Source organism: Grus americana, chromosome 3 (genome assembly GCF_028858705.1).
Source record: "Grus americana isolate bGruAme1 chromosome 3, bGruAme1.mat, whole genome shotgun sequence".
NCBI lineage: Eukaryota > Metazoa > Chordata > Aves > Gruiformes > Gruidae > Grus > Grus americana.
This window is the reverse complement of record NC_072854.1, coordinates 74,982,159-74,995,744: the sequence shown is the minus strand read 5'-3', so window position 1 is coordinate 74,995,744 and position 13,586 is coordinate 74,982,159. Positions and strand designations below refer to the sequence as shown.

The window sequence follows — 13,586 nt, the reverse complement described above, 5'->3', positions numbered from 1 at the left end:
AGATGTTTTAAGATAATTTATTTGAGAAAATATTTTATTTCATAATTTAAGCAAAACTTCTCAAACGCTGCCTAAATTAGTCTGAGAGTGAGACAGTTGCAATGTTTTTTGTGGAGTTATTTTTTTTACTTGCTTTAGAACATGACATTTCTGAACTCTTCAGCTTTTGGATGAGAAAGTCATGAGATGTCCAGTTCTAATTATATAATTACAAAATACACATTTAATGAAAAACAATTCCAATGTGTCACGCAGCATGCTAGTGCTGCTTTGGCTGTGGAAGCTTTGTGGCAAACTTCAATTCCATGCAGTCTTTTGCTTTGACACCTCTACTGTTGTTCTTTTCCTGCACTTTCAAAATGGAAAAGCTTAAGTTTTCAGTTATTTTATAATCTGATTATAACAGAAGTCTGTTTACTCCTGCACATGCTGTCATTGTCTTGGATTTGACATTGATTCACACCAAAAGATTTCAGTGTGATATTAAAAAGGACTGAATTGAATATCAAACTACAGACCAGTTACAATCTGGAATGGGATGTTTTTTCCCTGGAATGACAGAGAAGTCTGAGTATGACCATCAGCATATAAAGATGTTCCTGACCAACTCTGCAGAAGTTTTTTCAGAACAGGAGAAGCATCTTCCAATGTGTCTGAACAAGCACCCAATTCATATCAAAACTAAAATGTTAGACATCTTCTAAAAGACGAAAGAACAAGTACTACGTATATCATACTTTCCTTTATTGTCTCTCTGTGGTTGTTAGAATAATCTCATGCTATTAAAGAATAAACTAAGAAGCTTACCCCGTATAAACCAAATTGAGCTTGTCTTCCTTCAGTTACATTGGATTAGTAAATTAGAATAGATTAGTAAAATCCTTCTACACTAAGAAGCTTAAAAATGGAAGTAGATAATTTATTCAAAAAAAGTAATTTCCGACTTGTTTTGTAGAGGGAGAGTAGTGTGCTTGAAGTAGATTTTTGTCTTATGTGATGTAGTTTTGAGTTTGGGCTAAAAACCCAGCTGTAGTAGGAAAAGAATAGAGTTGTTAATAACCAATACAGTCTGTATGCAGTGACAGGATTTTGGCCTCTGTTTCCAGGATTTCCTTGTAGTGCTGAAGCCAGGCTGTTCTGTTCTGCACTATGGATTGTGTTTACCAATAACAAACGTTGTGGTGAGTTCCTAGGGGCTGAATGTTGTGACCAAGCCATATTTATTTCTCATAGCTAGAGAGGCTTCAAAACTAAAAGCAAATCTGTTCTGTGTAGTAAAAGGATTTCTTAGATGGGTCAAGAGCTCTCACAGTAAAGGTTCATCTCAGGGTTCATTATTGCAAAACTCTAGAGGAGAAAAACTAAAATACAGCAAGCTACGCATGAAGTGTGTGTTAGTCACTTTTGTGTCAAAAAAAAAAAAGTTTTGTTGCTAGCATTGATCTTAGAATTTGTACCACGATGCACAACTGGTTTCAATGTCAGGAAAATTAATTGCTCTCTGGTAATTTTGTGACATCAGGAAAATAGTGTCTCTAAGGATATGTTCAAAGAAACCCTTTTGAAACACTTTATGTGGTTTAAAACAGTGAATGCTTTTTCTTTAGAAACTGCTTGTTAATTCTTAGTTTAACTACAAATGACCTTCACAAATATTTTTACTGTTACTGTGCAGTCCTGAACAACAGAAACACTGTTTTCTTGAGGCTGAAAGTTTGGTTGCGGTTCCTCCCAGCCACACGTCTTCATAGCAGCAGCCCAGCTCACACAGGATGTGGTCTGTTACTCTGTCTCTGCCTTTGCCATATTGCAAGTGCCTCAGTTATCAAATAATGGACATGAAAGGGAGGTTGTTTTGAACCCCAACAATTCATAGTTGCATTAAGCCCTCTTGCTAAACACACACTTCACCATTGTTAGTCCAACCGTATATATTATTTATTGTTTATAAAGTGTGGATCTGCCTGGTTATTTACCCAGATTTGGGGGGGAGTTGTGTCATTCACAGTGAGTTGAGAAAGCTAGTAGCTTTTCAGCCATTTGACTCCTGGGATGTCATAGGTATATTAACTGTCAGAAACTGTATCTGTGTTGCCTGTGCCAAACATTCTGCACCCGATGGGGAAGGAGACAAGGGTGGAGAGCAAACTCCTCCATTCTGCTGGTGCAGTTCCTGAAAGGATCGCTGGTTATTTGGCTTCTTAAAACTTGCGTGTTGAATGTTCCGTTGTCATCTTTACCTTGGTGACAGCTCAGACTGTGGTCTATTGCTGATGACTTCATATTTAGATATGCTCCTTGTGTGAGAGAGAATGACTTATTTCCATTCTATTACTACTGTAATCACATAACCTGTTTCTCTTCTTGTAGTTTCTGCAGTCTATGATTCTACCCTCAATTTTAGAAATAATGAGAATCCAACATTGCTGGGAGTTCTAAATGGAAAGAAATACCATGCAGATTTGTATGTAAGGCAAGTAATCCATATTTTAATTTCTTTTTGGCATATGGAAGTGTGTACTTGCAGTCACAATTGCACAAGTAAGGAAACATTTTCCAGTAGTTAACGGACAGCAAATCTTCACAGAACTGCAGATAAAAACTCCTATGAGATGGGAAGGGTTTCTTGCAAAGTTCTGTTACTATAAGTGTGTGGGGACTCTGTGAAGCTCTACAGGTTTTTCTGTTTGTTATTTTTTTGTTCATTTGTATGTCTGTTTGTCAGCTCAGCAGCAACACTCAGCAGCAACAGTGGGGCCTCTTTTCACTCACTTGACCAGAATACCAAGTATCTACTATGTGTTCAGATGGGGTGGCTTTACACCTGTCTCTGGCACAATAGTTCCGACTCAGGTGGAGGCCAGCCTCAGAACTGTTCCCATCTCTTGTTTGATGTAGTTGTTGATGTATTTGACTGCTGCTCCCTCCCTACTAAGAAGGGGGTTGTTTGATGAAAAAACAATTACTTGTATTCTGTATCATTAACATTTCTGTAAGTGATGAATACCCCAATGGTTTCCCATAAGGCCCTTATTCCCAGGCCAGGTTCTACCAGCAGCACCCATACTGCAAGCACTCAGGGTATGTGATGGTTTAGGGTTGGAGCACAGGAGCCTAGAAGTGATCCCACAAGTGATCAGGAGTTCATCATAACCCCATTATAGTTATAATTGGCTGATTCAATTGGTTTATCATGGGTGCCGACATGGAGTAGGGTAACCTTTTCTTCTTACCTCCCCTTTTCTGCCTGTTTGAAAAAAATATTTTCTTCCGAACTATTTTTGCCAAGTGTAAAAAGAAACATTCTCTTGATTCCTCATGGATGCAACATGAGTTTGCATTCCCACTTGGCTGTCATGGGTAGCTCAGCTTAGTGGGCTTGTGTTTGGTGTACGTGGCCTGGCTGGCTAGTGGTCATGGGGGAGCAGCTGGCCCTACCTGTGTGGGCCATACCTCCAACAGTGTAGCGGTGTGCATCTTGCTGTGTCTCCCTTTACACCTTTCCAGTCTAAGTCAATCTGGCAGAGCATGGAAACTGCTTTTCACGACTCAGGCTAGCTATTTGCCCTTCTGTCCTTTGAGCTTCCTGAAAAGCTCTTACAGGCAGGGTAAACCTCATGGCAAAACTTGTTTGGGCAATTAATTGGGGACCATCACAATTCTTCTTCAAAATCCTCCATATTTGCTTATTGAAGTGCTGTAGGTGTTGCACTTGGTAAAAGTTTTACAAATTTGGATGGCCTTGTTTGTCTCTGCTTAAATTGTGTTGACTTCTAATGTTTGTCATCTTATGACTTTCTCAAATAAAGGAACAAAACAGTAGTGTTGCACCTCTGAATTTATTAATTGCAAACGGGAGTGTCCTGACTGTGAAAAGTGCTCTCTCCTGTGATGAAGGAAGTTAATTTGCTGTTGCTCTTAATGGGTATTAATTAAAATATATGCTATACTAAAATATGTAAAATTATTAAATATTGCAATTAGCATACCTAAATGAAGATGACAAGGGGATTTTTTTTCTGTCACAGGATTATTGATCAAAATTCATGTAATGTGATGAAAAAACTTTGTTTTGTCAAGAGAGGGTTTTTCAGTGATGGGAGCCATTGAAAATCTTACCTGAGAAATACTAGAGTGCTTTACCCTAGGCAAAAGGAGAATAGTTTGTTTTTTCTCTCTAATGCCTAGTTAGTTAAATATAGCCTTGAACTCCATAGGTGGGGTAAGAAATTAATTTGTCCAAAACCTTTGTCTGGAAACAGAAAGTTGCAAACCTTTAACTAGAAAGTGGCTCTAATGAACTAAACCATAATGCATTACTATTTCAGAAATCTAAATTTCTGAATTTCAGATACATCGCAAAACTGAAGGTAGCTCTAGAAGCAAACTATACTTTGCTGATCTGGGAGCTGTTACCACAAATTAAAAAAAAGGTAGAAAATGTAGTGAGTCTCCTGTCAGATGGATAATCTGTTTGTATAATGTAAGTGCTGTTCATGGGAGCCAAAGTATTTAATATTCTTCAATTTCTCTTGTTTACCATTGGCAGGCGGATTCCACTAGAGGAAGTCCCAGAAGATGAGCAGGAATGTTCTAACTGGCTCCACAAACTGTATCAAGAAAAGGTTGGTTTTCTGTCTAGCACGGGGGGCTTGGGACTGATTGGTTTATTTTTTCAGGATAAGTGCTCTGTTTCTTCAGACACAAACTGGTCTTGTGTTGTCAGTCATGATTGCCTTTATTTTGTACTTAAAGAACAACAAGAAGAAAACTTAAACAAGCCTTGATAGAGTAATTTTAAAACTCTTGTTTAGAAAGTTGCATATGGATACAAAAAACACAACTACCTCCTAGGTGGTAGAAGGACCTCCTTCCTGTTAATGGTACTTCCACACCTAATCAAGAAGTAATTTGTGGGCTAAATGAGGTATGTTTTGCTTTAGTGTATTAAAATCTTTGTCCCTTGTTTTAACCTGTCTTTTTTTACCAAGGCAAAGATCCAACATTAATAGGACAGGCTGATAAATTGCTTTCATGTGTGCATAGAAGGCGTGCGTTTAAGATTCCTAATTATGTAGGATGGGGTCAGAATAATTATGACTGTGTTTTTAGATGCCCACTGATTTTTATTTTTTTCCCCTCAAATACTTTAATATGCATCCTTCAGACTGTCAGAATCTGTTTCTTGTGGGTTTTGGTTTTATGAACATAGGTTGGGGGATGCGCTCTTTGAATACACGCAGCACTCCCATTTCAATGGGTGGGAGTCGTAGGTATGCAAGGCACGAGGGCCTGGCAGCTCAGTTTGCTTCAATAAATTGATCTAAGTTGTGTATTCAGATTGGAATACAGTAGAGCTTTGGATCTAGAAGTGATAGAATATAGCTATGCTCTGCTTTCCTCTCAGTGGGGCAGCAAAATACTGCTGTGCCATTTTGTAGTCTACCCAGAACACCACGTTAGCATTTCTGTAGTGACTATGTTCTAGTCTTTCTCTGCTTCAAACCATGACTGCTTCTGGTTTAATTCATGAGCAGCTTGCTTACAGGAATGTGAAAAGTAAATGTGTGTTGAGACCTCAGTTGTAGATCTATTAGCTTTGCCTCTGATCTCCCTTGTTGTAAATTGTGTCACTAACACCTAATTCAGATGTGACCCCCTTTTCTGCAGGAAGGCGTTATGTTACCCATGGGCCCGTGCTGTCTCTACACGCATATAAATGCAAACGGTCCTTTTGCTGAACATTGCAACAGTCCATTTTCTACTACTGTGACTTCATCTGTAACCCTGTTTCATGTTCCTAAGAAATCCTTAGACATTTGCGAGACAAGGACATAAATTAAATGAGGATGCGGTGATTGTTTTCCTAAATCCTTTATTACATAGTTTGCAGTAAATCACTTCAAGTTTTTTCTGTTATTCCCTCTTTAGCAAACGCTCAGTTATTTTTAGTACAAACAGAGCATACACCTATCCTACTTTCTTCATAACAACTTAGTTTGCTGGTTGGTTAAATCCATAATTTCCTATTTAAGTATAGGAGGAAGGAATGTGTGTTCAGTTTTCCTTTCCATTAAAACACTGTTGGTTGTGCGGCTTGCTTTTTTATTAGTTTAATTTTTTTTAGGTTTAGTAGTGTTGTTGTGGTTTGGTTTTGGTTTTGTTTGTTTTGGTTTTTTTTTTTTTCTGAAGGTGGCATGTTCCTCTTCCTTCAGCTATTTTACATTAGTGAAACTGTTATTTCATTGCAATCATTCCTGGTTTACACAAGCCTATGTCTCTGTAAAATCAGACTGGGAGAATACAGAGCAGGACAACTTCTTCAAGAAGTTCTGAGATGATGAAAGCCCACCTGTAGGGTAACAATGCAATTCTGTTTCACCTTTCTGCCATGCATCTTTAAAAAAATAACTGGATCTTAGGTTGGATAACAAGCAGCATTGCCACGTAGGTGTTGTTTCAAAAAATAATTCTATTTCAGGTTAATGTCTTCAGAGTCAGTAAATATTTATGATAAAATGTAACAAATCTCTGTTCAAAGGGCAGTAATTCACTGCAAGATACGCACTCATCCCCTGCTTTGTCTATTTTGGTTGTAGCACTCCACTTTCTGTTCCAAAGTAAGACAAGGTATGCACACTACTGAAAACCAGAGCCCCCTATTTTATCTTGCATTATGATTGCATGTGCCATTGCTTATTCTCAGTGATTTTCATAATTTTGCAGTACCTTCTCAAGACTTACATACTGTGTGCTGAATTATGTTCTGATAGCATGATTTAGTAGGTGAGGCGTGCCATAAGTAGAGGTCAAGGCTGGAGTGCCGGGCACTCGTGATGATCAGGAACACAAAGCTGTTTAAACGAGTAATGAAATCAGCAGTTAGTGGACATGAAGGAACATGACCTTTTTTCTTTTCTCTCTTCTTTTTTCTCTCTTCTTTTTTCTCTCTTCTTTTTTCTCTCTTCTTTTTTCTCTCTTCTTTTTTCTCTCTTCTTTTTTCTCTCTTCTTTTTTCTCTCTTCTTTTTTCTCTCTTCTTTTTTCTCTCTTCTTTTTTCTCTCTTCTTTTTTCTCTCTTCTTTTTTCTCTCTTCTTTTTTCTCTCTTCTTTTTTCTCTCTTCTTTTTTCTCTCTTCTTTTTTCTCTCTTCTTTTTTCTCTCTTCTTTTTTCTCTCTTCTTTTTTCTCTCTTCTTTTTTCTCTCTTCTTTTTTCTCTCTTCTTTTTTCTCTCTTCTTTTTTCTCTCTTCTTTTTTCTCTCTTCTTGTCATTAGTAAAGGAGTGAGAGTCTTTGAGAAAAGGTTGTTCCATTGTTTTTTACCTCATTGCCTGATCTCAGTTACGTGTACCTCAGTCTGAGACAGTGCTCTCTGGGAATCTGGTGTTTTATGTTCTTCCTACTTACCACTTCATTTTCTGGTTTAGCCAGCGGTGCAAACGCAGTGAACGGGGCCTTGCCAGATAAACAATGGGACTGTGCTGTTCTAAACCAAACACTGTTCTCTGTCCTTTTCCAGGCTTACAGTAAGCACCATGTCCATGTGCTGCTTCCTCATCTGGGGTGAATTTTGTCCTTCCACAGATGACCAACGCCATATCAGTTAAAGCCAAATTATTACAGAAGTGCAGTTTGGTTTGCACATCGCCTTTTCCCTCTCTTCCCCCTCTTCCCTCCCTCCTCTCTCTTCCCTTTTCCTACCATTGCTAGAAAGACTCCCTTTGACTTTAACAAGGATCAGGTTGAGCATCTTAGTGCCTGGTCTGAAGAGGTGCTGTATAATAGTCACAACCTTGCTAGCCCTTGCATGTTTGGTTTCTTTTCTCACCTCCTTCCTGCCTCAGTGCCTGAAATAGAAGCTCTGCTTGAGAATCTTAATTTCAATTAAAAAGAAAGCAAGCTTCTAACTCTTCTCACTTGTAAGAAAAGCATGGAAAACAGGGCATGAAAATATATGCTGAAATGCCCCAGGGAATTAGCCAAGCATAACTGAAGAGGGGAAGTGTACAGAATGGCAGGGTTTGGGAACAAAGGATGTATTTTTGGATACTCATTCTTTGTGGGCTTCCTCATGAAAGAGCAGTGGCATACCTCTGCAGTCAGACTTCCCTGGTGGGAGCAGGGAGGAAGAATCTGGTTAGCCTCTCACAAGATGATGGATGTTCCCTGATCTCCCCCCACCGCATTACCTACCCCACTGTCTGAAGTAACACAGAGTTGGTGGGGGCATCAGATGTTTCCATGTCCGAATATGATACTTGGGTGGGTGGGATTGATTACAAACTGAAAACAAGCTCTGTGTGCAGAGGAATGAAAGGAACTTAATGTGGGTGAGGTGATTGAGGGAAATTTTGAGGTACATCATGGGTTTAAATGCTCACTTGAGCTGTTGATGGGTACCAGAGGCACCCTTGCAAAAGCTTAGAAGACAGATCAACCCACAGATTTTTAAGGGTAAGGAATCATAACTGAAGAGCTGTTCCCCACAACGGCGTAAAACGTATAGTGGAGGTGATGGCATTGACATTGTTTTGCCTGTTCTATATTTCTTCCATCTGTCTCAAACCTCTTGGTGAGATGTGGTCAGTGGTTTTTTAGCCCCTAATGCTGTGCAGAGCCAACAAAGAGAAAACTGCTGTGCTTGTTTAAGTGAGTCTGTCTTGCTGTCTGTAGTAATAGGCCCCCTAATGGCGATACCAAGAATAGTCAGAAATTCTTAACTTTTCTGGGTAATGCTAGTATTTAAAAACCTAGTTGTACAGAGTAGAATTCAATTTGCTGATGATTAGTAGCTCTATGTTAAACCAGTCATAAACCAAAATCCTCAAGGCACTGTAAAGAAAACTTCATACACTGTGTAATTTGTCGATGACAGCTAATTAATTGGCCATTGTGATCCCAGTACAATTTAGCTCGCATGCGCAAAACAGTCATAATTTTTCTAATCTCAATAAAGAGAGTGCAATGCTTTAATTACTGTGTAATCTCTTAAAAGCTAAATGTTCCCTTTGAAACAGATAAAATGGTAGCAGCCTGTAATTGCTCAAGTTGCCATTAAATAATTAAAGAATTGTCTGTGTCAGCTGGAGTGTAAGTAAATGTAAAATCACACCATAGTAGAAATAATCTTCTAGTGGTTGATTAGGACAATCTTGGCTTTGCCAGAGTTTTTGGAAACCATCGTGAAGCATGCCTTTCTTTGAAAAAAAAATTAGCACTTCATTCTGACTAATTTGAGGTTCCTTTTTGTGTGAGTCTAATTCTGACTTCATTAATTAACCAGCTTTATGTGATAACACAGATTAATAATTTTTGCTTTCAAACCAGAATGAAGGGGTTTTTTTTTTTCCCCACCCACTTTGATACCTTGGGTTGATCACATTGCTAAAGGCAATGCCTTTCACCTGTATGGGCTCTAGAGGAAGGTACTGAATTCAAAGTTTTCTGTGCTTTAAAAACACAACACAAAACAAAAAAACCCAAACCTCACCTTATTATCTTCCTCATATTATAGTAAAAGGGAGAGTTCTTTGGTCAAAACCAGGGAGAGGTTCTGAACTGTTTGCATGCTCAGCTGTTTGTAGAGAGGTTCAGCACCCAAACTTCCTTCTTCTAAGCTTCATGGGAACAAGATGAACAAGACTGCATCAACGAGACAAAGCAGACAGGAGGGGGTGATGTTCTTTGGAGTATGGGACAAGATGGTGGCTGCTCACCTTTTCTGACAGGGCTGTGAATGCTGGTTTAGAGCAGTGGTTGGAGAAAATATTAGGGAACAGAAGATCTGCTGCTGAACATGTAGCCCAAACACTTCTCTGGCTTACAGGCACTATTTGTCCAGCGGCTGTGGCCCTTGCAGGAGGTTCAACAGTGATGTCTACATTGCTGCAGGAGTGTACATCCCCTCACCCTTGTTTTACTGGGCTTGTTATACTCTCTAGGCATGCCATTTTTCAAGCTTCTATGCATAGGAGAAAGAAAGGATGCACACATCAATGTAAATTCTTTTTTTTGGCTGTGCATTCATTGACTTCAAAGTACAAGCTTTCCAGTCATCACGTGGACTTTGATCTTCCCCCACAGTTAGAGGAGTGCAGAAAGAGGAACATCAAAATTAGGAATGGCTAGTGGTGTTGGCAGATGGGGATTTAATTGTTGCGCTCCTTTGTTCTACTAGGATGCATTCCAGGAAGAGTACTACCGAACAGGAACCTACCCAGCAGTCCCTATAGTACCACCCCGACGACCATGGACACTTTTGAACTGGCTTTTCTGGGCCTTATTGCTGCTATATCCTTTATTCAAGCTGCTCATCAACATGATCAACAGTGGATCATCACTGACGCTGGCTAGTTTTGCGTTTGTCATTGTAATGGGTAAGTTTTCTAAAACAGAAAGATTACTTACAGGGTAACTGTCAGACGTGATTTATTGAGGCTTACTAAATATTAAAATGACTTGTGAATTCAACAGACCATCTGATACTTATATCTACTTTAGCCTGGAACAGGTTAAATAGATTATTTTTTGTTTGTTTGTCTTTCTGTAGTTGTATTATTTTTTGTAAGAGCTGCATTCAAAATCTTCTGTTTCTGTAGAAGTCAAAACAGTAACTTTCCAGTGGGTTGCCTACAAGAGGCTTTCTTTGCTTACGTGGTGTGTTGCTGGGTTGCATTTTGAATGCCTAGGAGAGGTGCTCAAGGCTAATCTATTCTGTTGAGAATTCTTTCATCTAATCATACTCTGATATGTCATCCACTGGAAATCCATAAACTTGTGATTTAAGGACAGCCTGTTGTAGCCATCTATTCTGACTTACATAGCACAAGGCATAGTCTATTGCAGGTGATTCCTACAGTTCCTGTGGTAGTTCTGAACTGCCTTGGTTTGTGTTTAAACTAGTTATGTTATTTAAGAGGAGGAACGAAAACAAAACAAGGAGCTGGCCCACAGAAAGGGAGGCAGATCTCATTTTGCTGTCCTTCATGGAAGCAGGAACCAGGTCAGTTAGGCAAATAGCATCACATCTGGATGTTTGTGCTTTATGGCGTATTGAGTGCCTGTTTGAAGAAGTTCCTTCCAGAATAAGCCATACATTCATAAAGCAAGTATTTTCTACAGCTGCACTGACCATCACTTGTATTTATGGCTTCATCACCTTAACACCTGTGTATATTACAAACATCCTTTGAAAAAGAAACAGAATTTCACAGTCTTTCTGGCTTTGAATGAACTTGGATGCAAAGATATTAGAGTTAGCTTCAAGAGCCGTGTCCCAAATAACAAAATGGAGGAAATAAGAAAACATGGAGCATATTCTTGACTGAGAAGTGCATCTTTGCTCTCTACCTAGGCAATTGTTGCTAACACATAATATTTCTTTGCATTCTCAAAAAGCCTGAATCTTGAGCAGATCCCATGCTACTCTGATCAATATGAATTAACGATAACTGCCTTTTGCCCACCTGTGAAGAGCTTGATGTGGTAGGCACACAATATTCTTTCTCAGAAAGTGCCCACCAAATCAAACTCTGCTTAAGCTACTGTGGAAGCTTCTTAGAAAGATAATTGGAGAAGGAATAATTTGTGTGGAATAATCTGTGCACGTGCGCAAGATATTTGTTTTGTGATGCTTTGGGCCAATGGAAGGAAAACAAGCAAGGATCAGGTCCAACATAATAGTTGGTATGTTAATGTGGGCAAGGTAGAGGGAAAGGGAGGGGAATCCTGTGCTCTTGTCCTCACCTGGAGAAATTGTTGGTGCTTATTTCTCCTATTGGTGCCTATTCCATAGGAATATTTTATGTAAAATGTGTAAGAATTTCTTGGAGCAGTTACTACAACTTAGAAGAACCTTTTTTCACCCGCCTTACTTGTTGGAAGGCAAAGTAGTGCTGTCTTCCCCCCCTCCCCCCTTCTCTGACCAGTGAATAGCGTGGGAGCGAAGAGTGAGCACCATGGTTGGGGCGTGCTCCTCAAGAATGGGAGGTGTTGCGTTGAAATCCCCTTCAGTTGCAGAGAAAAGTCAGTCGGTCTCCCCTGTGCTCTAGTTGAAAATGGGTATACAACAGTGGGCAGGATGAGGTATGACACCAATGCAAATGCTGCATCCCTGGCAATAGCAACTCAAGAAGGCATTTGTTCTGCCTTTGGAAGAAACGCTGGCATAGTCTATGTTTGGTACTGGGCTGTGGAATGACAACCTAATGGGGTACTGAAGCTTAGCTGTTGCAAAAATTTTTGATCTCTTATCTTTCCTTCAGGATTTTCCTCTTAATTCAGCTTCTCCACTCAGTGGGCTGGTTGTTCAGGTGCCATTCCAAAGTGCCTCATGCATTGTGTACCCGCTACTGGGAGCCTCTCTGCATAATTCAGGGTTCTGGATTTTAACCTCAGGTCTGGATGCTTTAATGCTTGGCATTGTGGCACCTGTGATGTTTCAGGATTTAGCCTTATTAATTTAGTTGAGTCACACCACATCCCCCACTGTTAAGTGCAATACCATCTTGCTGTTAATGGCCTTTGCGACTAGGTCACGTCTTCTATCAGGAAGGGAGGGAAAGAACCTGTAAAGAAAAAAAGCTATGATGCTACTAAGAATGGACAGCAAAAGAGTCTTTTTTTTCTTTTTTTTCTTTCTTTTTTTTCTCTTGCTGTCTTACTCCCCACTTAGCTTTCTTCTGCCTCTAGCCACCAGGAAAGATTAATAAGCAGGCTGCTGTGAGCCGTCTTCTGAATGCAGTGATAATCCAAAGGTTCTCAGCTTATTTGCAACACTGGAGCTAACAGAAAGCTACAGCAGCAGTCTGCTGCCAGAATGAACGCATGAGCTCCCAGGCTGCAAAAGCACAGCTGAGGAACGCATTAAGAGTGGTGAGATTTACGGCCCACTGTGATGTGCATTGCTGCCCCATATGTATCTGCCACATTTGTGGGATACTGCAGGTTGCAGTCCTCTGCAACCTTTGAAAGACCCCTGTGCTTTGCAACAGCTAACACTCTGAATACCTGGTGTGATCAAACCCCAATTGGTCAGGATTTGCAGTGCAGCAGAAGACGCTGCATTATTGCCTGTAGTAGTGGCTGTCGCCTGATTAGACTCAGTCGCATCTGGCTGATGAGCAGGCAAAAAGAAAGATGGTGTTGTCACTTATTAGCAGATAGCAGCCTCTGTGAAGCTGTGGAGCGAAGAGCATCTGTGGGAGTGGAAGGAAGCTCAGCCTTCAGTAAAAACAAAAACCAGAGCTGGCTTATCCTGGTCACTTAAAAGTGGATGTGTCATTACTCACCCAAAGAGCAATGGTACCCTTAGTATGTTATAGTCTGTTTCTGTTTTACTATACCTCTTTAAATGCAATGTTATTGCTAGTTGGGAATCATTGGTCTCTTTCTGTGGAAGCATCTAAAAACTTCAGCCCAGGCTGTCACATTTTGTAGCCCATAGCTGAGTTTCTGTTTTTGTAGCAAGGCTGTTCTCCCCAAACTGTGTTTTATATCCTAAAGGGTATATCTGTCATGAATGGCCTGTGAGTGATGCAGCCGTCTTCTGACAGAGGAACAACTAGTATTTTATTTTGCAGTTTGTCACCA

At 39.9% G+C, this 13,586-nt stretch overlaps 1 protein-coding gene across 14 annotated transcripts in view; it reads left to right on the top strand.

The window, feature by feature from the left end:
• The window catches only part of AGPAT4 (1-acylglycerol-3-phosphate O-acyltransferase 4), an 80,537-nt gene that overhangs the window by 60,193 nt on the left and 6,758 nt on the right, over window positions 1-13,586 (top strand). For 13 of the 14 annotated variants that reach the window (XM_054821490.1, XM_054821502.1, XM_054821496.1 and 10 more), the window contains 3 exons: window positions 2,371-2,473; window positions 4,550-4,625; window positions 10,174-10,372. In XM_054821490.1, the coding sequence (XP_054677465.1) occupies window positions 2,371-2,473; window positions 4,550-4,625; window positions 10,174-10,372 (378 nt within the window). Of the gene's footprint in view, window positions 1-2,370; window positions 2,474-4,549; window positions 4,626-10,173; window positions 10,373-13,586 lie in introns of those variants that run through there. The other variant, XR_008576514.1, reaches the window with a different exon arrangement.